Source organism: Scyliorhinus torazame, chromosome 3 (genome assembly GCF_047496885.1).
Source record: "Scyliorhinus torazame isolate Kashiwa2021f chromosome 3, sScyTor2.1, whole genome shotgun sequence".
NCBI lineage: Eukaryota > Metazoa > Chordata > Chondrichthyes > Carcharhiniformes > Scyliorhinidae > Scyliorhinus > Scyliorhinus torazame.
This window is the reverse complement of record NC_092709.1, coordinates 160,726,801-160,749,507: the sequence shown is the minus strand read 5'-3', so window position 1 is coordinate 160,749,507 and position 22,707 is coordinate 160,726,801. Positions and strand designations below refer to the sequence as shown.

General features: G+C 45.6%; 1 protein-coding gene across 7 annotated transcripts in view; it reads right to left on the bottom strand.

Moving 5' to 3' along the window:
- The window catches only part of slit2 (slit homolog 2 (Drosophila)), a 671,546-nt gene that overhangs the window by 261,390 nt on the left and 387,449 nt on the right, over window positions 1–22,707 (bottom strand). For all 7 annotated transcript variants that reach the window (XM_072496476.1, XM_072496471.1, XM_072496473.1 and 4 more), the window contains exons 6-9: window positions 14,486–14,557; window positions 11,961–12,032; window positions 10,358–10,521; window positions 7,534–7,678 (exon numbers count right to left, since the gene is read on the bottom strand). In XM_072496476.1, coding sequence (XP_072352577.1) covers window positions 7,534–7,678; window positions 10,358–10,521; window positions 11,961–12,032; window positions 14,486–14,557 — 453 coding nt within the window. The remainder of the gene's footprint in view (window positions 1–7,533; window positions 7,679–10,357; window positions 10,522–11,960; window positions 12,033–14,485; window positions 14,558–22,707) is intronic.

Here is a 22,707-nt window from a genome sequence, read left to right as displayed (position 1 = left end):
GTGCAGACTCTGCACAGACAGTGACCCAAGCCGGGAATCGAACCTGGAGCTGTGAAGCAATTGTGCTGTCCACAATGCTACCATGCTGACATACAGGTCACCAACACTTGAAATAGTGCAACACTATTTTGTTGAACCATTAACTGTTTAAACATACTTAGACTGTGGGTTAATACGATACTTGCTTTAACTAAAGACCTCTGCCTTGTCCTAACCAGTCGATGCACTCAGCACTTGGTGAATGTCTGTGTTGCAGGCTGTGAGCTCTGTCCTCCTAGCTAGCTGCAACTCGAATGAGTGGGAACTCTGATGCTCCCTGTCCTTATAGTGCGTGTGCTCACACTGGTGATTGGCTGCGGTGTTGTGTATGTTGATTGGACCCACTGTGTGTCCATCTGTGTGTGTCTGCACCATGATATACTGGTGTATATTATGACACTGACAAGAGTCTCATTTTTGGAGGGTCTCCGATTTAGAGGGTCTCTGTGGGGTCGCCCCCTATTTAATGGGTCTCTGTGAAGGTCTCCCCCATTTAGGGAGTCTCTGTGGTGGCCCCCCCTATTTATAGGGCCTTTGGAGGTATCTATTTAGGGGGTCTCTGTTGGGGGGGGGGTCAATGTGTCGGGTCATCCCCATATTTGGGGGAAGGGGGAAGGCCCAGGCAATCCGGAGTGGGGGCCTGTTTTGCAATGCCAGGGGTTGGGGGGGGGGGGGGGGGGGGGGGGGGGGGTGGGGGGGGGGGGGGCAGCCGTAGACCTCATTATCGGGCTGCCCGCTCAATATGGCAGCCCGATAGAGTGCATCCCACGGGAATCGCTCGCAAACCTCGCCATGCATACATTTGCATGGTGAGGATAGTGAATTGCTTCCTGATCCGCACTCCAATCAGGTGAAATTCACCTCCACGGGGAGAACATGGCCTCCCAAACGGAGAATCCAACCAACATTTCACCCTCAAAGTGATTATCATAATTCCACACCATACCATCACCCCTGCACCACCAGCATGCTCATTACCAAAATCAAATTAACAGTTTAGCATGACACCAGATCTTGACAATGTAAGCACTACTAGGCTTCACAAGAAAGTATTTTTACCTACTAACATTGGTAAGGGCAGCACAATGCATGTATCATATTGTCAGTGTTTTAATCTCTTTGCTGTGTGGGACTAAACTAGTCAGGGAAGATGTTGAAAGGAATCTGAATGTGAGGCTTAACAGTGACCCTCTCCAGTTATTATAAAGAAGCATAAAATGATGAGCTATATTACCAAATGAGTAACGTATAGGGACGTATCGGGAAGATTTTGCACCTTTACATTCCCAAAATTGAGCACACATTAGGGTTTCAGATGCGAAGATCAGCATGTTTTAATGGATGGAAAGTTCTGTGAGGCAGTTAACCTCCTCACAGAGGAGTTATCCTTGCAGTTAACCTCCAAATGTCCAATGCTGGGAGCGGGCATTTGTAAAGTACAGCCTGATTGGCCGAGGACATTACGCAGAAGCTATATAGTGGTCTGGGAAACCTGCCCCTTGGATACTGCTTCAATTCTGTCCATTCTGTCACCAAGACACAAGGAAAACATCAAGGCCCAAGCCAATGTGCAAAAGACAATGAAGCCAATTCCAGAGACTTCAATTATGAGGAAAGATTAGAAAAATGATTCTCCGATATTGATGCCAAGTGTTCGCGCCGTCGTGAACGCCGTCGCGTTTCACGACGGCGCAAACAGGGCCCGGACATGACCTATTCTGGCCCCCACACGGGGCCAGCACGCGCTGGAGTGGTTCACTCCGCTCCAGCGTCCTTACGCGTGCCAATCCTGCGCATGCCGCAGTTGGGCCGCGCCATCCTGCGCATGCGTGGGGAACGTCTTACGCACGCTGACCCCTCACCAACATGGAGCCGGTGTTCTGGGGCCGCTTGCGGATGGAGGTAGGCCCGGGGGGGAGAGGCTGGCCCGCCGATCGGTGGTCCCCGATCGCGGGCCAGACCCCATCGGAGGCCACCCCGGTGAAGGAGCCCCCCTCCCCCCCCCCCCCCCCCCCCACAGGCCGCCCTCCCAGCGTTCCCGCTGAGTTCCCGCTGGCAGCGACCAGGGGTGGATGGCGCCGGCGGGAACATTTCGTGTCGTAGCGGCCGCTCGGCCCATCCGGCCGGAGAATCGCTGCTTGCCGGCTCTCCGAGCGGCCCGGTGCGAATCGCGCGCCGCTGGTTTCCGGGGGGGGCGGGAGAATCGCGTGCTGGGGTCGGGGCGATTCGCGCGGTGCCCTGCGATTCTCCCACCCGGCGTGGGGGGGGGGGGGGGAGAGAATAGCGACCGTGGTCTCTCCAATCTTGAAATTAAGCAAGAGGGTTGATGGGACCTTATGAAGGTAGAGGATACCAAGTGGAATGGAAATGTTAATCCTGAGCACCACAGCAAGTTAAACAAGTTCAGCTATTGCTGCAAACTGAGGAACAAAAGAGAGAACCAGTAAAAGAGAAGTTCAAGACTGGTTTTAATAAAGCACCTTTTAAATCCAGATTTTAATCACTCTGTGTGATCTTCTGTGTTGGATAGTGGAAATAAAAGCTCTAGAGTCATTCAAGAGACATGTTATTGGCTGGGCGTGGATGGATTTGTTACATTGGTTGAAAAGCTTCCCTCCACTAAATGCATATCAGTGAGAATCCCTCAAACATTACTATTGTGGATTCCAAATTATGTCATGGGAAGCCATTCAAAACTAGAATTTACAGGCGCATGTATAGATCTTCCCTATTGGGTCATAATGGACAACCCTCTGTGGACCTGAATAAATAATTTCAATGCACCTTTTTAATGGCCTATTTAATATCAGAATCACATTCATGGATAAATGGGGCGAAACTCTCCGGTATCAGCGCGATGTCCGCCGACTGGCGCCCAAAACGGCGCAAATCAGTCGGGCATCGCGCCGCCCCAAAGGTGCGGAATGCTCCGCATCTTGGGGAGCCGAGCCCCAACCTTAAGGGGCTAGGCTCGTGCCGGACTAATTTCCGCTCCGCCAGCTAGCGGAAAAGGCCTTTGGTGCCCCGCCAGCAGGCGCGGAAATGACATCTCCGGGCGGCGCATGCGCGGGAGCATTAGCGGCTGCTCACGGCATTCCCGCGCATGCGCAGTGGAGGGAGTCTCTTCCGCCTCCGCCATGGTGGAGACCGTGGCAAAGGCGGAAGGAAAAGAGTGCCCCCACGGCACAGGCCCGCCCACGGACCCGATCGCGGGCGAGGCCACCGTGGGGGCACCCCCCGGGGCCAGATCGCCCCGCGCCCCCCCCCCCAGGACCCCGGAGCCCGCCCGCGCCGCCTTGTCCCGCCGGTAAGGTAGGTGGTTTAATCTACGCCGGCGGGACAGGCATTTTAGCAGCGGGACTTCGGGCCATCCGGGCCGGAGAATCGCGGGGGGGGGCCGCCAACCGGCGCGGCGCGATTCCCGCCCCCGCCGAATCTCCGGCACCGGAGAATTCGGCAACCGGCGGGGGCGGGATTCACGCCAGCCCCCGGCGATTCTCCGACCCGGCGGGGGGTCGGAGAATCTCGCCCATGGATAGCAACTGTAAGTTATATGTCGTTATTCCCGATTGAGCCTTACAATGGGGTGATACAGGGTTAAAGAGACACTAAAGTAAGAAAGGTTGAGCGATGGGGAGGATCCAGGGATTTTCTTTACTGCTCAAAGTGATTGTATGGATTTCTAGACCCTACCCAACTGTTTTTTTAATAGTAATAAGCTCAGTGGCTGAACATGTGAGAAGGATTTCACCCATCTCCAGACATCCTTTGCACACTATCCCATTATCAGGGGAGGGAATACTCTCAGCTTATGTGAAAGGAAATCGAATTATGCTTTTCGTTTTTCTGACAAATTGTTTGTTCTAGGTTCTTCTCTATCAAAGAGGCACATCAGTAACAAACTCGTGCATCGCATTTTCAGAATCATCTTACTTTTTGTTTTGAAGTTAGTTTTGTTTTCCCTCAAGAAAAATTCTCAGAGGCGCAACTAGTCTTGCGACTATATACATATACAGGCCTTTTTCTGTCTCCATATAAATTTATTGGAGCTGCATTACTTGACCTCTTCAAACTCTTCATCCTCATGTTTTTTCAGCTCACAAACATAAATCACCAGCGTAGCTTAATTTGGTCGCGACTGTTAAGAATTGGAATCGTGAGTGCAGTAAATCAGAGTGACACAAGGTCATATTGTAAGATCAGATACTGCAACATGCACAAAATAGAGAACACTACATACCTGATAGATAGATAGATGACATTGGTTCACAACACAAAATCTAGAGCTTGTCAGAATACCTGTCTCGGTACCATCATTATTTAGGCCACCCTTAAAGCATCTGTCTACCAGTTCCAAATACAAACAGAGAATTTCTGGAAATATTAGCATGAAACAAAGATTTCCCATGTCTCCTGAGGTTGGAATTTGCTGGAATTTTATGGTCTGCCGGGGACAGGATGGTAAGCCGGGCAGAATGGGAAAATATCATTGTGTGCCATACCAGTGTGTACCTACCCCCTGCCTGTTGCTGCTGCACTTTTACCAGCAGCAGGGGAGAAACCAGACAACTCACTTGCTCAAGTGTCAATCCTCCTGCCACCACTGGGATTTTAACCCATGGCAGGTGACGTTGATGCCAAGTGTCTAGGCTGCACAGATGAGACTTAGCAGGCTGTTGCCCAGGGGGTACCTCCTTCTTGTGCTCTCTGTGCTTAACAGGAGATCCCATCAAGGTATTCGGCCCTCACCCCTGTGTTTCCTCTTCCCACTTGTCTGCCGCAGGCTCCCATCTCCCTTAATGGGGCGTGCTGCCAGCCTGGCAACAGTGAGACCTTGGACTTACCTTCATCTCGGTTACATACACATCTCCCCTTCTTTGGAAGATTCAGAGTAATCCCAACAACGGTCACTGCTCCCTGTGATGCTTCAGGAATAAGAGCTGTTTATATGAGCCATCCCTGAGAGCTACTGCAAATCAAATGACGGAAGGTCCATCTCAACCAAACTAACAGCCCAATCATCAAGGTGTCCAGAACACGCAGAGACATATATAACATTAGAATTTTTTTTTTTTAAATTTAGAGTACCCAATTCATTTTTTCCAATTAAGGGTCAATTTAGCATGGCCAATCCACCCTGCACATCTTTTAGATTGTGGGGATGAAACCCACGCAACACGGGGAGAATGTGCAAACTCCACACGGACAGTGACCCAGAGCCAGGATCAAACCTGGGACCTCGGCGCCGTGAGGTAGCAGTGCTATCCACTGCGCCACCGTGCTGCTCTGATAACACTAGAATGGGGAATAGCAAGTTAATAGATGGAATAAGAGAAAGGGAGAAAGTATTGACGTCCAAATCAAAGTTTCTGTGCAAGTGTCAGGTGGGTGAACAAGATCAAAGATCAGTTGGGAAGACATTTAGGGGACAATGATTAACGTACAACTATGGAAAAAAATCAAAGAAAAATCAGGAGTAAGAATAATTAACTAGGGGAAAGCAAACTTCGATAGGGTAAGAACGGATCTGTCCCAAATTAATTAGAGCTCAGTGGATGACAAAGAGATGGAAATTAAGTTAAGAAGAAAAAAATGTCCTGATCACAGATGTCCGGTGGAAAATAAAATGGAGAAACCAGGCTAAATATAGAGGTCCAGAGAGGAGATGAAAGAGCAAATAGGAGAAGTAAAGAAGGAGCATGTAAGAGACTGGTAGCTAACATAAAAGGGAATCCCAAAGTCTTCTCCAGGCATATAAAGTAAAAGTGTGGGAAAGGAAGGGTGGGCCAAAAAGGGGATTTAAACATGGAGACAGAGGGCATAGCTGAGGTATAAAATTAATACATTGTATTTGCCTTTACCAAGAAAGAAGCTGCTGTGCAGGTAATGTGAACAAGGAGGCAATTCAGACACCAGGAGGGTTTAAAATTGAAAACGTGGGTACTGGATAGGTTGCCTGTACTTAAAGTTGGTAAGGCACCAGGATCGGGTGAGATGCATCCACATAAGGAGATATTAGGGCAGATGACCAAATGTTTGATCAAAGAGGTAGGCTTTTAGGGGCTTCTTAAAGAAGGAAGGAAAGATAGAATGGCAAGGAGCTTTGCTGGGTGGGTGAGCAGGCTGCTATAGTTCCAGAGTGTAAATCGGCAGCAACTGAAAGCACAGTCATCAATCGTGGAACAATTCAACTCAAGGCTGTGCTGGAACCGAGATGTCCATTTTCTAAACTCCAGCACCCTGCCAGTGGACTGCGTCTGACCCATTTCTAGCCAGTGGAGTTCCGTCTTTTGATCTCTCATCAGCGGGAGATGCTGATCTGTTGTTGCGGTGTAGGGAATTTTAAAATGTGACAGGCAATGCTGCAAGTTTTCTCAGCAGGATTTCACTGAATTTATTTTTATTTCTGATTCCCAACATCTGCATGCAGTGTTTGCTTTTGTTTCATGCCAATAATATATTTGGGTTACATTTGATCTGAGAAGTAGCCAGGAAGCATACACTGTGAAATAATGCCATTTAAAAAATCTTTGTTTCAAATGTTAGCAATTATTGAATGGAAAAAGTTAGCTGAAAAAGATTTCAGAGTACAGCTTGAGAGATCACAGACAGATTCTGCAACCTCAGGCTGTTATGAAATAACAGTTATTGTGTGGCTCACACTGAACATTTTAACACTGAAAATTTCAATCATTAATCAAGCAAAGGAGCGGCAGGTACTAACGGTTCTTACAATGGAGAAGTTTTTTGTCTTCACTACCTGGGCGGTAATGTTGTGAAAAGTATCTCCTGCTTGCCGGTTACATATCCTGCCCGATTTTTATTTCATTGATTTGAATCCACTATACCAGATATACAGCGCAGGCAGCAAAGACCAAAAATGACCCCAATAAGTTAGCAACGAAACTGCTTATGCTGCATACCACATTTATAGAACATAGAACATACAGTGCAGAAGGAAGCCATTCAGCCCATCGAGTCTGCCCAGACCCACTTAAGCCCTCACTTCCACCCTATCCCCGTAACCCAATCACCCCTCCTAACCTTTTTGGTCACTAAGTGCAATTTATCATGGCCAATCCACCTAACCTGCACATCTTTGGACTGTGGGAGGAAACCGGAACACCCGGAGGAAACCCACGCACACACGGGGAGAACGTGCAGACTCCACATAGACAGTGACCCAGCAGGGAATCGAACCTGGGACCCTGGCGCTGTGAAGCCACAGTGCTATCCAATTGTGCTACCGTATGTTCATTGGTATATGTAATTCAGCTTTCTGGTAACTTTATGCCTCCCTGATATAATTGACTAAATCTACTACCAGAGCTATCCTTTCTACTTTGCTGTTCAAGTGAATATATCTGAATTCCCCAGCTCTCCATGGCGATACAAATGACAGCAGCTAATGCCCTTAACTGAGCAGTCAGATATTTGTGAGGCAAGTACACCATAAGATCACACATCGGTTGAGTAAAGAAGCTAGGAGCTTACATTTCAGTGATGCTCTCGGGAAGCTTGCTGGATATCTCAGTGAGGCTCTTGCCGCGACAATCCACAATACTGTTGCTACATGTGCAGACTGCTGGACATGACTTTGAATGGACACTGCAGGACTGTGTTGTTAAACTCTGGTGCCCTACAGGGGTGAAGAGAAGAGCAATGACATTATGGAAAACTAAAGTCGTTATGAATTTCTCCCCTCTTAAAAGTGTGCCCCACTTTATTTATTAATTCAGCTGGCAAGTTTTAAATGAGTTATATCATTTTAGTGTCTCAACAAGTGCAAAAGGTTAAAGCACAAGTGACTGCAAATAAGATTTAAATGACTGACTACTCTTTAAAATCAAGAAGTAGTGTGAAGCAGGGTTACTTTATTCCTAATGTTCAGTCGGAACTTATGCAAAAACAAATATGTGGTTGCTTTGAATTTGACTTACACAAACAAATTCATCTACAAACATGGCGACATTTATTACATTTCCCTTTTTGTATTACTGATAGGCAGAAGAATAAAAAATGGTTTAATTACATTTTTTTAAAGTAGCCAATTCTTTTTCTTCCCAATTAAGGGGCAATTTAGCATGGCCAATCCACCTACCCTGCACATCTTTGGGTTGTGGGGGTGAGACCCACGCAGACATGGTGAGAATGTGCAAACTCCACACGGACAGTGACCTGGGGCTGGGATCGAACCTGGGACTTTGGCGCTGTGAGGCAGCAGTGCTAACCACTGCGCCACCGTGCCACCCTAGGCGAATAAAACAATCAAAATTCCAGAGCATCCAGCTAAACAGTTACAATTGTGGTACATGCAACAACCCAGCGAGACAGATTTACTTTTTCCAGTACATTACTTCATACTGAATTACAAACACACACTTTAAATGGATGCAGCAATTACTTACCAGGTCATATTTATACATGAACACTAATTGTAATGGGACTTTTTACTCAAAACTTACAAGTCCAGTGAGCATAAAGCCCAATGTTTAAGTCCTGAAAATTCCACCCTTGATAACCAAAGAATGCAGCAGGAACTGTGCATGGAACTGATGAGAAAGTGAAAATGCCTGCTAACTTTAAAAAAAAGCTTGATGTGTAACAGTGAGGTGGAAATGTTCCCCCAAGAATCCATCCTCATTACTTTTACATCTGGTCCTTCCCAGCCTATGTCAGATGTGTATTTGGTTAGGTGGGGAATAACTGGGGCTACACCTGGGAAATCTTTACCAGATGGAGGATAACGAAAATACCCGGTACCAAAGCAGGGGCTAAATATTTCATTCAATTTATCTCAACTCTGATTCAAGAATGTCTTTTGTTGCTATGTAATACAATATTTTTAAATGGCAACAAAAATGCAAGGTACAAGTGCAATGGAATTATGAAGAAAATGCACCATATTGCAAATATTAACAGCAGCTCTCAATGAAGTAGAGGGCAAAAATCCAACTCCTAAGTTCAGGTGATGAACAGAACACTTTACTTTCATTGTTTAGGACATAGACCAGACATTGCAATTGGATTACATGCATGTAATTCATTAAACTGCATCCCTATTATTTACTCTGCTGTGTTATAATAAGCCTAAAATCTGAGTTTGTATGACAATAGTGACAAATGAGGAAAATAAACCCGATTATTTAGCACCTTGATTGCACATGCACGATTTTAAAAACATTAAAGGGGATGCTTTGTATATCAGGACAGAATGCAATTCCATCAGATAGCACTCCGGCCAATATCTAACGAAGTGTAGAATATGAAAAGAAAAGTAAACTTGCCTTTATCCTCATCTGGAAAGCGGGATGAAAAAAATGATTAAAACACAATGAGATTAATACCATGTCTTTCCAACAAAACCACTAATGTTTGTCAAAGGTTGTAAACCGTTACTGTTAGCAGCTTTCTTGGAAGACTAGAGCTCAACAACGGAATCTAAAAGTAATTCAAAAAAGCATCTTTGGCTTAATAAAAAATAAGAGGAAAGGTGTCTGATACCCAAGGTGATACCCAAGGTAGTCACTCATGGGAGTGCCATAAGTGCACTGTGAGTCTGTGCAAGCAAGGTCGGAGCACCATTTCACATCTAGCTGCCTGAATGAAGACAACATTTCCATATAATACACGTTCAAAGCACTTGTAACATCACCAAGAATATTAGGGTGCTCATTTTTTCTTATCTGTTCGTAAGACAGAAAGGAATCTAACAATAAGTGAGACCGTCTTTCTCTTACATTCTTCTGGAACCACACATCCAAAGGTCTAAGCAATAAAAAGCAATGAGTTTGCCACTAGACTTCACACAGAGACACTGCTGCAATCATCACTCAATATCTCCAGCATTACTATTTCAAGGAAACATATATAAGGAAAAACAATTCTAAACAGGTAAAACAATTGCTAGTAAAATATTCTGCAACGTTTCAGCTCACTACTGGTATTATGCTGTAACAATGGGTGTATTAGTAAACCTGTTGGAAATATATATCGTATTTTTATATTCAATTGATTCACCATTTTTCTAAGTACATTAACAATAAGAGCAAGCATATATTACTTTTTCATCTTAAAGAAATACATTTAATGATTTCAAAATGTAAACTGTGGGGAAAACTCAAATAATTGTACACATTATTGAGCAGTTAAATAATTAAAGCCATAATCCTTTTACTATTTCTGTGGGCAGCGTGCACCGCATGACTGCAAAGTGGCAGCTTTACTTAGAAAAGCATGAGCAGATCAGTTTTTCACATTTTACATACATGCGCTTTGACCAATCTATTTTCAATACTTCCCTTTTTTCCTCACTTACCAGGGCAAATAAACTCCTTCTTTTGTACTTCTGCAACATTATGGCCCCTCAGGTGCCCAGGACCCGTGCACTGAGTGTAAAGCCCAACCCGAGGGCGCTGCCGCAACCAATCAGCAAGCCATGCTAAATGGCAGTCACAGTGCAGGTTGTTTGAATGGAGCCGGCTGGAATAAAAAAAGCGAGGAACAAAGTTATTGCATTTAAATGAACAAAGGAAAGTGAGCCACAGAATTTCAGAGATCCATGGTTTATGTAATAAGGAGAGCAAATGAGGAATCAATCCTTTAATCTCATCTGTAAATCTAAGGCTCCCTGACAGGACCATTTCCAATCCTTCCACCCTTTTTTCCAAGCAACATTTGTGAGACAGCAGCCTTTTAGCTAGAGATTAATTAATTAATAAAAGTTGGCTCAGTTGTCACAAAATCAATTCAAAGCGTCCCCCCCTTGACTGGATTACGAGCTCAGCAAACACCTAAGAGCCAGAAACCCAATTATGGAATTCAGAAGCCTAAGTCTAGCCAAATGATAAAAAAAAGTAAATTGCCCCACAGTGGTGGCATACCGTACAGTCAGCAAGAAAAAATAATGCTAATAGAAGCTTTGGCTCTCAATTAAAAATACCAATATGTCTTGGCATTATTAGTCTCTATAAAAACTGCCTTCAAAAACCTTTTAGCAGATGACATTCATTTTCTGCTGAACAAGACTTAAAGTAACACGATATAAAATAGTCCTTTCATATCAATTTTTTTTTCTGGTTTCCTCATTCTTGTTTAATCACAGAAAAAGGATTAACAGATTCTGGCCCCTTGGGACCTGTCCTCAATGCAATCTCCGAAATTAAAAGACGCAAATGGCAGTGAGCGGGGGAATTAAATGAGCTGTTTTTCCTGACAGGACCTTCTCAAGAACATGGCTCCCAGCCAATAGGCAAAAAGCACCTTGCCATTAATAAAATATCAGACAAATGTATCCTCTAAATTAGGCAAATTACTTCAGACTGGCTTTCATGTTCCTCAAAGTAAAATAAAGGATGACAAAAGCTATAAATCAAGCTGCTGTCTGGAATCCTGCATTGACTGTGTAATGTCATTTCAGCAGAACCTTTTAGTCAATGCATTCAATCCTAACAAAATATACCCTAATGGATATTGAAACGCAGAATGCCATCCAACATGCTAATTTTCCATTTAGGAAATTACTGGATAGACAGCTACTTTTAATTAAATACTGTACATTGGAATATATTTTGGAACATATTCTGGTACATGTGCCTCTCAAGGTAGCGCTGCGATATAATTTGTTTATAAAAATAAAATGAGAAAAGCACCTGGAAATACCTCCAGGATTTGTATTTCATCTGTCACAAGCTTAAATTCACCTCTAGCCAATGTCCTGACATCTATTATAATATCTATTTTTGAGAAGCAGTACCAAGAAGTGGAAACATAAGAGTATTGCATTATGCATTTTGATGCAGGTTAGGAATCTTGCCACTATTAAACCATTTCGCTTTATCACTAATTCGGTCTTTACTGAGGTTCAGGAATATGATAAAAATTACAGTTCTTAGCAGTACCACATTTCCTTTTTTACTTACAAGGTTCTAAGCCTGGGCATGTGGTTGAAGCTTGCCACTGAGAGTCGTGAAATGTTGTTATTGTTAAGTGTACTGTAAAACAGAAAGGTAAAATATAAATTTTACAAGATTATCAAACTACTCACTTGTTATTCATTTTAATAGCTTTTTTGCTGTTGATGTAGCTGTGAGTCTCTGACTAATGACATGAGGGAATAAATGTATTCTCTTTCTGTGGGAAGTTCAAAGAGCTATAAACAGACTGCTTCTTCTGTGAGAAGTCCGAGTATTTGATGTAAGATCATTATTCACAACTGTATGCTTCATAACAGAATGGAAATGTGAGCTTTGAAAATGAGGAAGAGGGGAGCCACTGACACTGACAACCCTTGTGTATTCCACTATATATCACTTTGAAATGTTGATGGCAGCTCTTTTCTCCCAATCAATGTTTGCTTACTTGGCTGAACAGTGCAACTATGGTTCAGGTAAGATTGAAATGTCACTTTGTGAGGACATATAGCTTTACCCATTTGTTACATGGTCTATAGTAATGTTAAGAAAAAACACAAAATTCATGTGATAAAATTGTGGAAATCAGTGTTATATTTCTTATTTTTGATAATGGCTGGAATTTTCCGGCCTCATCGTGTTGGGGCCCTGCTGAAAGAGACACGCTGCCCAGCCAAAAGTCCACTGACTCCCAATGGGACCGAATGATCCTGGCGGTGAGCGGGGGCAGGAAGATCCTGCCCAATGTCAACCATGTATGTCCTTTTGAGAAATACAATTACTATTAAAATAAAGTATCACCCTTTATTGTGGGGTTGAGATGGTTTATTCATTGCTGTGCCCAAGTGGAGAATGAGCAGCCCTGGTGATCTATTTCAATAAGCTGAATCATTGTATTAGAGCAGTATCTGCTCAAACCAAGTGAAGATGGCAAATCAGAACTTCAAACACAGATCAATAAACAACATTTGAGTTTAAGCAGTTTTATTTCTAGTTTCTTTCGGAAGATGTACCTACAGACGGAATTGGGTGTCAGAGATCAGAAATAATCCAACCTCACTCTAATTGCCCTTTTCCTCCCTCTAAGCTACGCCAATTGCTGTGCTCTCCCACTGACAATAATTTACAGAGATTACTCTTGCAGAATGCTTCCAATTATTAGTAGACCAGTGTAGATTATGATTGACAAAAAACATATAAAGTGAAAAGAAAGATTAATTTCTTAAGAACTGCAGTTTACAGCCCCTCGCTAGATTACCTAGATGGACTGTAATCTTCCAAGACAATATTGCAATGTCATTTTACAGTTATTTTCCTAATATAATAGATTGAAAACCGATGTCAGATTTTTTTGACTGGTTATCATGGAAACCAATAGTTTCCCAGATATCTTAGCTGCAGTTTAAAAAGACAATACAATTGCAGTGAGCACAGACAGTAAGCACATTTGAATATTGCTTCTATAGTGCTGGGCAAACTATATTCGAACCTGCCTGTCGAAAATAAATCCTAGTCTTTTAAGAACCACAGCGAATGCAAACCACCCTTCTTCGAGCAGACATTTTAACTACATGCTGTAAATCAGCTGCTTGAAAACCAAATGGGTTGGGGTTAGTTAATATGTGCAATTTCCTGAAAGGCTCTTCCTTGTCTATAGCAAAAGCTGTAGCATTAATTGACTCGATCTTTAACAGCTATTGAAACCAAGCAATGACCTCAGTCGTTCCAAAACAAACTGTGCTGAGAATCAAGTAAGTTGATCCAAAAATCTAAGCAGTTACTCAGGATGTGATTCCCTCCCTTTTGACGGAGTAGTGGAGCTAGCCTTTGTTTCGAACATCTGATGTTCAAAATATTTGCAAAAAGTGGAACTTATTCTTGGCTTCCTCACATACCTAGAAATATCTGAAGAATGTGAAGCATAGAGTCCCAAGGCCAAACATGTCAAGAATGTGCTAAGTGCTTCAAATTCTCTTAGGCTTTGCTATTCGCTTGACCAGACTTCACTACTACATTAAAAGGTCAAATCTTTATAGTTAAGTTTCCTTGGGTGCCTCCTTAGCAGTTTGTTGTAAACTATCTCTGGTTTCAGGCACTGCTGCAGTACCTTATGTCATACTTAATTTAGAATTCCTAGGACCGGTGCTAAGCTTTCCATTACACCGATAGAATGTGAGGGGAGTCTCTATGAGCAATCCAGTTTGTCAGTGCATATACTGAACGAAAAACTATTTTACTTGACATGTTGTAGACAACAGGTAGCTACCCTACCATTTAATCTAAGATAGTACCATCCTGTATGCACATTTATTGAGAGGTGGATGGTCCACTGAAGATTAAATAAAATAAAATGTTGTTTGCAAATCCTAACATACGGAAGAAAAACTGACCAAAAATCAGCACAAACTGCTCCCCAGCTCTCAGGCTAATGCTGAACACATTCTTTGCTGCAAGAAGTGCAACCTTCATACCAATACATGCATAATCCTTGAGCAAAAGTCTACCCGTTAGAGATAAATGTTAGCAGTACTCACAGCACTTCCAGGTCACGCAGAGCCCTGAATGCTCCATCCTCAATGCAGCTGATCTGGTTGTAATCCAGTTGCCTGTTAAATAGATCAGAAGGATAAACTTAAAAGAAGCAGAATATTAGCAATGTTATGTACCACAAAGCCTCCCTGAAGGCTTTTCTGTAAGTAGGCCTGTCGAATGAAATGCGCTTACAGGTGCTCTATCAATCTTTCCCTATCGCTCGCACACACATACACTGACACAGACACTCATACCCATCCGCTCTTAAAATACTTTGGCCTTTGATATTTATTCATCTCTCTGTATTAACTGTCTGAAAATGTCTTTCCTCGGACTAGGTGCAAGCAACTGCAGTTCGGGAAAGCTCCAGTAAATAATAACCGCACCTTATATTAAATGCCGACGGAATACAATTTCATTACATCAAGAAAACCTATCCATTAAAAGCTTTCAGCATCATCTCACTGAAACAATTTCATTAAAGGAAAAGGACTGTAAATCACTTAATGTCACACTGTTCCCCTCGGTGACCTAACTGAATCCATTTATCAGAGGAACCCAACTGCATGCTAATTCCACCAACCTCAGCAAACACCAGAGACTTCTTCATTCAAAGTGCAGCTTGGGTATTAGTCTCTAAAAGTACCACACAGTATCAAAAGTCAACAAAGAAAAGAAGCAACCAACATCTAATTTTCACTGCAGTTAAATTCATAATCAAACACAGAATCTGAAGAAAAAGCAAATCTGTTGGGATCTTTTTAACAAATAAATCTTCTTCAGAAAAGAAAAATAGTATAATATGCTTCTTCTAAATGAAAGCAATGGTGGCCATCAACCGCTGGTGCTCCAAATAGCAAGTGTTCCCATGTTCTGTTGGTGGTGTGAGCTTATTGAAGACACCAGCAGTAATGTAATAACTTCCAGAAACAGAGAAAGTTCTGAATTTTATACTTTCCTTGAAATAACTAGAGCTAAGTGACAAGCGTTTTGGAAGATCCAGCTTTATTGCTCTCTTCCCTTAATATGTAAGTTAATAGAGATAAACATGTAGGAGGAAGTAGGATCCCTTCCCCAATTAAAACTGTCCTTCGGTTGTCAAAGGCTGTAACCATTGGTGACTCAAACCCACAATAATGGATTGTACTTCTAAATCCAAAGGGAATTGAGTTATGGTAGTTTGAAATTGGGCCGTGTGGGAAATGAAAATTAGCTGGTGAAGGCTCTAGAAAAATAGATAAATGGCACCACAATCTGGCTGGGTTGTAAAGTGCTTTTCTTTTCTTTCACCTTCTGACTTGTAGGCTAGAAATTTAAGGAACAACTGACAGAATTCTCTATTTTCTTCACAAAATTCACCTTTCCTGGGCTATTTTTTGCACTTTATCCGTGTTTCTTTTTTCCCAGGAATGTTATAGAATCAAAGAATTGGAAAGACATGGGGCGAAATTCTCCTACCCGCCCCGCCACATTTCTGCGCCAACCGGCCGGCGGGAGTCTCCGTAACACCGGCCGGTCAATGGCGTTTCCCATTGTGGGGCACCCCCACGCCGTCGGGAAACCCCCGAGCGCCGGCAGAACGGAGACTCCCGCCGGCGGAGAATGACGCCCATGCTGTTCGGTGAATTGGGCATTCTGAATTCTCCCTCAGTGTACCCGAACAGGCGCCGGAATGTGGCGACTAGGGGATTTTCACAGTAACTTCATTGCAGTGTTAATGTAAGCCTACTTGTGACACTAAAGATTATAAAAAGACTTGTTACAGTACTGAAGGAGGCCATTTGATCTATCCTCTTGTCTGTGCCGGCTCTCTTAAGGAGCAATTCACCTAGTGCCACTCCCCTGCATTCTCCTCATAGTCCTACACTTTCTTTCTTTTCAGATAATAATCCGATTCCCTCTTCAAGGCCTTGATTGAACCTGCCTCTGCCACACTCTTCAGTGATGCATTTCAGACCTAATTACTTGCTGCTTAAAAAGGGTTTTCCTCATGTTGCCACTGCTTCTTTTCCCAATCCTTTAAAATCGATGTTCCCTGGTTCTTAAAATTTCCACCAAACTTTCTCCAAATTTCCACCAAACTTTCTCCATCTACTCTGCCCAGACCCCTTCATGATTTTGAATACCTCCATCAAATCTTACTCTCAACCTTCTCTTCCCCAGGAGAACAGTTTTGATCAAACTACTGAACTGAAGTTCCTCATCTCTGGAACCCTTATTAATGCACTCTCGCAAATGTTTTCGCAACCTCCCTAAATTGTGATGCTCCAGAACTGGTGAAATATTCCACTTGAGATGAAACCAATGTTTTATACAGGTTCACCATAACTTCTGTAGCCACCTGGGTTGGCCACTTCCCGATTTAAAATGGAGAACCGCAAAGACTAAAGGGAAATTCAGCTAACACAGGCAAAAATGAGCAAGTGCAGAAATCCTGTGTATTGGAACCTGCAAAAACCAGACAGCACTGAAACCAGCAACCATCTGCATTGTAATGAGCGATTCCAAGGCACAATCGCAACACTTAAGGTGAATAAAGCCAAGCCAGACTCCTCGGCGCCAGCAGGAGCCAAGACAAAGGAACGCCAACGGACATTTAGGGACCGCCCAGCGATCAGGGAACAACTCCAGTATTGGAGAAATCGATCCAAGTGATCGGGACGCAGTCCAATCACTTGGAACCAGGTACGGGGTCCGCCCCGAAGGGCGGGAAGCCCCTGGGGACTATAAAGTAAAGCCCCCAAGTTCAAATCGTCCTTCTTGGCAGGGTCACTCAACAACGCAAATCAACCCCGGAGAGTGAACTGCCCAAGCGGCCACATCAACCAAGTAAGTCTCCAGTCAACGCTCGCTACGAGATAGGTGCTCCTAGCTACCAGTCCATACCAGCTTTTGAATCCTGCAGACTCAGGACCTGAACGAAAGGCCATTTGTTCCCCTGACCTGGTGGGCCAATTCCAAAGCTAAGTATAGGCCTTTTAGTGACAGAAATAGTCTAGAAAGTAGAGTTATATGCATAAGTAGTGACTTACTGTATATAATAAATGTGTTTTGATTTGAATCTTACTAATTGGTGTGTTGAGTTATTGATCAGTACTTGAACTTGAACCTCGTGGCGGTATCATAAAGATACCTGGCGACTCGAGAGCAACGGTTAAACAAACAGAGCAAATTACGAATTAAGAGCCAACCAAAAGTTAGCAACACTTCCTTGTTATTTGTGATGGGCAGCCTCTGGTTAATCATAGAAGTTACAGTGCAGAAGGAGGCCATTCGGCCCATCGAGTCCGCACCGGCTCTTGGAAAGAGCACCTCCACCCTATCCCCGTAACCCAATAACCCAGTAACCCCACCTAACCTAAGGGCAATTTATCATGGCCAATCCACCTAACCTGCACATCTTTGGACTATGGGAGGAAACCGGAGCACCCGGAGGAAACCCACGCAGACACGGGGAGAACATGCAGACTCCGCACAGACAGTGACCCAAGCCGGAATCGAACCTGGGACCCTGGAGCTGTGAAGCAATTGTGCTATCCACAAGGCTACCGTGCTGCCCTCAAAGGAAACCCATGCAGACACGGAGAACGTTCAGATTCTGCACAGACAGTGACCCAAGTTACTTCCACAAATAACCATGCTTTAATCAAATAAGTATCGGCCGGCTAAATGCAGGAGGGTATCACAGCTAAGTCCATCATCCAGTGCCTGTACCTTTACATGTTTTCACAGTGATTGCTGAATAGCTCGCATCGACAAGAACTCTTGGCTGATTTCACTCTATCTAATCCAGGGCTGGGATAACTCATGCTGATCCTACTGCCATCTCAACTGAGATCAGCTAACTCATCACACTGCTGGATCTGAACCTTTCTAATCAGCTAGGCTCAGTACTGCATCCGCCAGTACACTTAAATGCCAAGGCACTGTGGAGCTATCACTTTGCGAGTTTCTGATGGTATTGTTCAGAAACAAACCTTTATATGGAGAACATGGGTATGATTCAACGGCCTCTTCGCGCCCAACCTGTTTCAGGCCTTGGCCATTGATTTTCACGCAAGGCCAACGCTTGAAAAATCTTGCGAGCCGCAAGTTCTGGATCTCAGTCTCACCAGGCGAGATCCAGATATACAGATTTAAATGAACCATTAGGCTGATTAGTCCTGGCCCACACAAACGTGCACCAGGAATTACGCAGAGCAGCATCTTGGCACTCCCACTGGCACTCAGGCACTGTAAGCCTGGCACCTTACACTGCCACCTGGGCACCCAGGCAGTGACACCATGACACTGCCAGGGTGCCAGCGGGTACTATCAAGGTGCCCGGGTTCCAGGTTGGCACTGACAAGTGTCGGGGCCATGTCCATGAAAGAGGGGATAATGAAGGCAATTCATAAAGCTTAGGGGCTCCTGAAAGGGTGGTTGGGGGGGGGGGGCAAATAGGCAGTTGGCGGGGCCCCAAAAGGAGGGCCCCTTAGTGGGGTGTCTTCACTTGGGTGGGTGGGGGGTGGTAATGCACATGTCCACGGGGCTGGCATTTCCCGTGGGTGGGGGGTGTAAGCGCACTGAAGAGATCAGGCACCCTTTGAAAACAGCGCCCGATCTCTGACCAGACGGTCACGCCACCGAGTTCAGCTCCCCACTGCTGAAAAATTTCTAAGTATTGGCTAGACTGGGGAGAAACCCCCAAGCCCCCAAAAAATGACTTCAGGGCACGATTGAACAAAAATGTTTCTAAGGACAGGATTTACTGACTGTTTTGTTATGCTCTTGACGTAGCATAAGCTGCTTCCTTGATATGCACTCTGACAAAGGAAGGTTCAGACTTGGAGATAGCTTTAACACATTTATTCTCCTACTTGGATTCGACTCTCCTGTTAATCCTGCTATAGATACTCAGACTAACTAACCAGTCTGCTGTAATCCACGTAGTGGGTGTGATGTGTTTCAATCAACCCTGTCTGTACTCATGAAGTGTCGCCACTGGAAAGAGAAAGATCATGTGTGCTGTGTCCTTATCTATGGGTTGGTGGAATGCCCCCCCGTGGTAGTGTCACGTCTGGGTGTGTCGTGACTGCCCATTGGTCGTGTCCTATCTTACTGACCTATTGGTTGAATGTCTGTGTGTCATGTCTCTGGTGCTCCCTCTGGTGTCTAGCTAGGTGTAGTGTGTTCACATTAACCCCTTGTGTATTTACAGTGATGCATATCACCACATCCCCCTCTTTTTGTGTGACATATTTTCTATACAGTGTTAAAGAAAATTGAACAAAATAGGTAGATAAGTGATGACATGTACAAATCATGATGAGTGATGATTACATACACAATAAGTCCAAATCATATGTACGAGTCCAAAGTTCAGTAATTGTTATGGTCAAGCGGCTTTCTTGTTTGGTTGGTGAGTTGGTGATGTTGATGGTGGCATGACTTTGTGAATGCCGTCAGTGTCCCTGTGCGTAAGGAACCAAGAGTGGTCAAATCACTTTTTTGTCTGGGGCGAAATTCTCCGGTATCGGCGCGATGTCCGCTGACTGGCGCCCAAAACGGCGCAAATCAGTTGGGCATCGTGCCGTCCCAAAGGTGCGGAATGCTCCGCATCTTGGGGGGCCGAGCCCCAACCTTAAGGGGCTAGGCCTGCGCCGGACAAATTTCCGCCCCGCCAGCTGGCGGAAAAGGCCTTTGGCGCGGAAATGACATCTCTGGGCGGCAAATGCGCAGGAGCGTTAGCGGCCGCTGACGGCATTCCCGCGCATGTGCAGTGGAGGGAGTCTCTTCTGCCTCCGCCATGTTGGAGACCGTGGCGAAGGCGGAAGGGAAAGAGTGCCCCCACGACATAGGCCCCCCCGCGGATTGGTGGGCCCCGATCGCGGGCCAGGCCACTGTGGGGGCACCCATCGGGGCCAGATCGCCCCGCGCCCCCCCCCCAGGACCCGGCAGCCCGCCCGCGCAGCCTTGTCCCGCCGGTAAGGTAGGTGGTTTAATCTATGCCGGTGGGACAGGCATTTTAGCGGCGGGACGTCATCCCATCCGGGCTGGAGAATCGCGGGGGGGGGGGGGCGCTAACCGGTGCCGGAGAATTCGGCAACCGGCGGGGGTGGGATTCATGCCAGCCCCCGGCGATTCTCCGACCCGGCGGGAGGTCGGAGAATCTCGCCCCTGATTCGGACTCTTTTTTCTTTCGATGCTTGTGGTGGCGATGTATGCAATCTGTGTCGGCCTGCCATGCTATGTCATTGTACTGAGCTGAGCAGTAACAGTGTCCCGCACTTGCAGAGTTGTATCATGTCGTACCAGTCGTAGTTCCATTGTTGTTGTTCTTGTCGTGCTTGTTGTCGACGTTGTTGCCTTTGGTACGCTTCTTGCTATTGTCTTTGATGTTGTTGTTGTGGTGGTTGGTTTTGTTGTCGTGTTTACTGCGCTCAAGGACCACACTCTGTGGATAATACGAGTCCTTCACACAGTTACTCGTGTCAGCGTCCTTTGTGGCATCTGCTGTTTCCTTGAGCGTGCTGTCACCGAGTTTGCGGCGCTCCCCATCTGGAGTCATGTCCGGCTTACTTGAATCAGCTTTGGCTTGTCGATGCTCCCCATCTGGAGTCCTTTCTGGTACACCTGTGTCAGCTGAGGATTCTTGATGCTCCCCGTCCGGAGTCATTTCAGTTTCACATGAATCTTCTGAAGTTTTGTGATGCTCCCCGTCCGGAGTCAAAACATTCAGGAATGCATTTGCTTGTGGAGAGGCTCGAGCGAATGAGGTTTGAAGTAACGTGGAGTCACCGGAGTCATCAGTAGTCTCACTGTGATTGTCGAGTGCCTCTGTACACACTAGCTGAGGTCTGTCACGTTGCACATCTGGTATGGGAAGTGGGATGCCGTCGTCACTTGTCGCACATACAGTGGGTAGAGCCTCAGTAGCTTCTTGTCGTTCACTTGAGCTGGGTAGACCGTCAGAGTCTTCTTCTGGTGGACTGTCATAGTCGCTTTGTTGTTCACGTGAGCGTGGTAGACTGTCATAGTCTGCTTGCTGTGCACTTGAGCGTGGCAGGCTGTCATAGTCTTTCTGTTATTCACTTGAGCGTGGCAGACCTGCATTGTCTGCTGCTGGTTGCTCAGAGGAGGTTGCGAGACCCTCATGGTCTTGTTCATGCAAGGACTGCACTCTGGAGTCTTGCGTTCCTTCCATCGTGGAGGCTGTCCACGATCCCGCTGTGGAGGCTTGTGTCACTCACTCTGTGGAGTCTTGCAGCATTCCTTGTGTGGAATCGTGCATTGGTTTCGCTGTGGAGACTGTCATCACTTCTTGTTCATGCAAGGACTGCGCTCTGGAGTCTTGCGTTGCTTCTATCGTGGAGTCTGTCCACGAGCCCGCTGTGGAGGCTTGTGTCACTCAAGTCCCTTCTTGTTCATGCAAGGACTGCGCTCTGGAGTCTTGCGTTGCTTCTATCGTGGAGTCTGTCCACGTGCTCGCTGTGGAGGCTTGCGTCACTCAAGTCCCTTCTTGTTCATGCAAGGACTGCGCTCTGGAGTCTTGCGTTGCTTCTATCGTGGAGTCTGTCCACGTGCTCGCTGTGGAGGCCTGCGTCACTCAAGTCCCTTCTTGTTCATGCAAGGACTGCGCTCTGGAGTCTTGCGTTGATTCTATCGTGGAGTCTGTCCACGTGCTCGCTGTGGAGGCTTGCGTCACTGGAGTCATTTTCTGTGTGGAGACGTGCAGTTGTCTTGCCATGGAGTCTTTCATCTCTTTCGGTGTGGAGGCTGGGACCCTTCGTGGTGCGTGCACCACTCTCTGTGTGGAGTCAGGGACTCTTCGCGGTGCGTGGACCACTCTCTGTGTGGCAGCAGGCCGCTCTCTGTGGGCTTGTCCCGCTCTCTGTCTCTTGGCGTCAGGCCGCAGCATAATCCTGCGCTCACGAGTTGGGGTTGGGCTGAAGGTCCTCAAATCCGAAGAACACATCCGCGTCTATGTCGGATTCTTCACTATGCAACACATCTCGTCACGGTTCGGATTTGGTAGTGGGGTCGCCATCTCCAATGATGAAATCATCATCTGAGTCGTAGTCTTCTAGGACCATATCATCACGTTTTGTGTCGGAGCTGGCATTGGGCTCGCGATGTCCAAAGACGAAATCAAGGTCTGAGTCGTAGTCTTCAAGGACTGTATCATCTCTTTGGGCGGTGCTAACTGCTTGTTGCAGGGTTCTGCGGAGGTTACTTTCAGCTA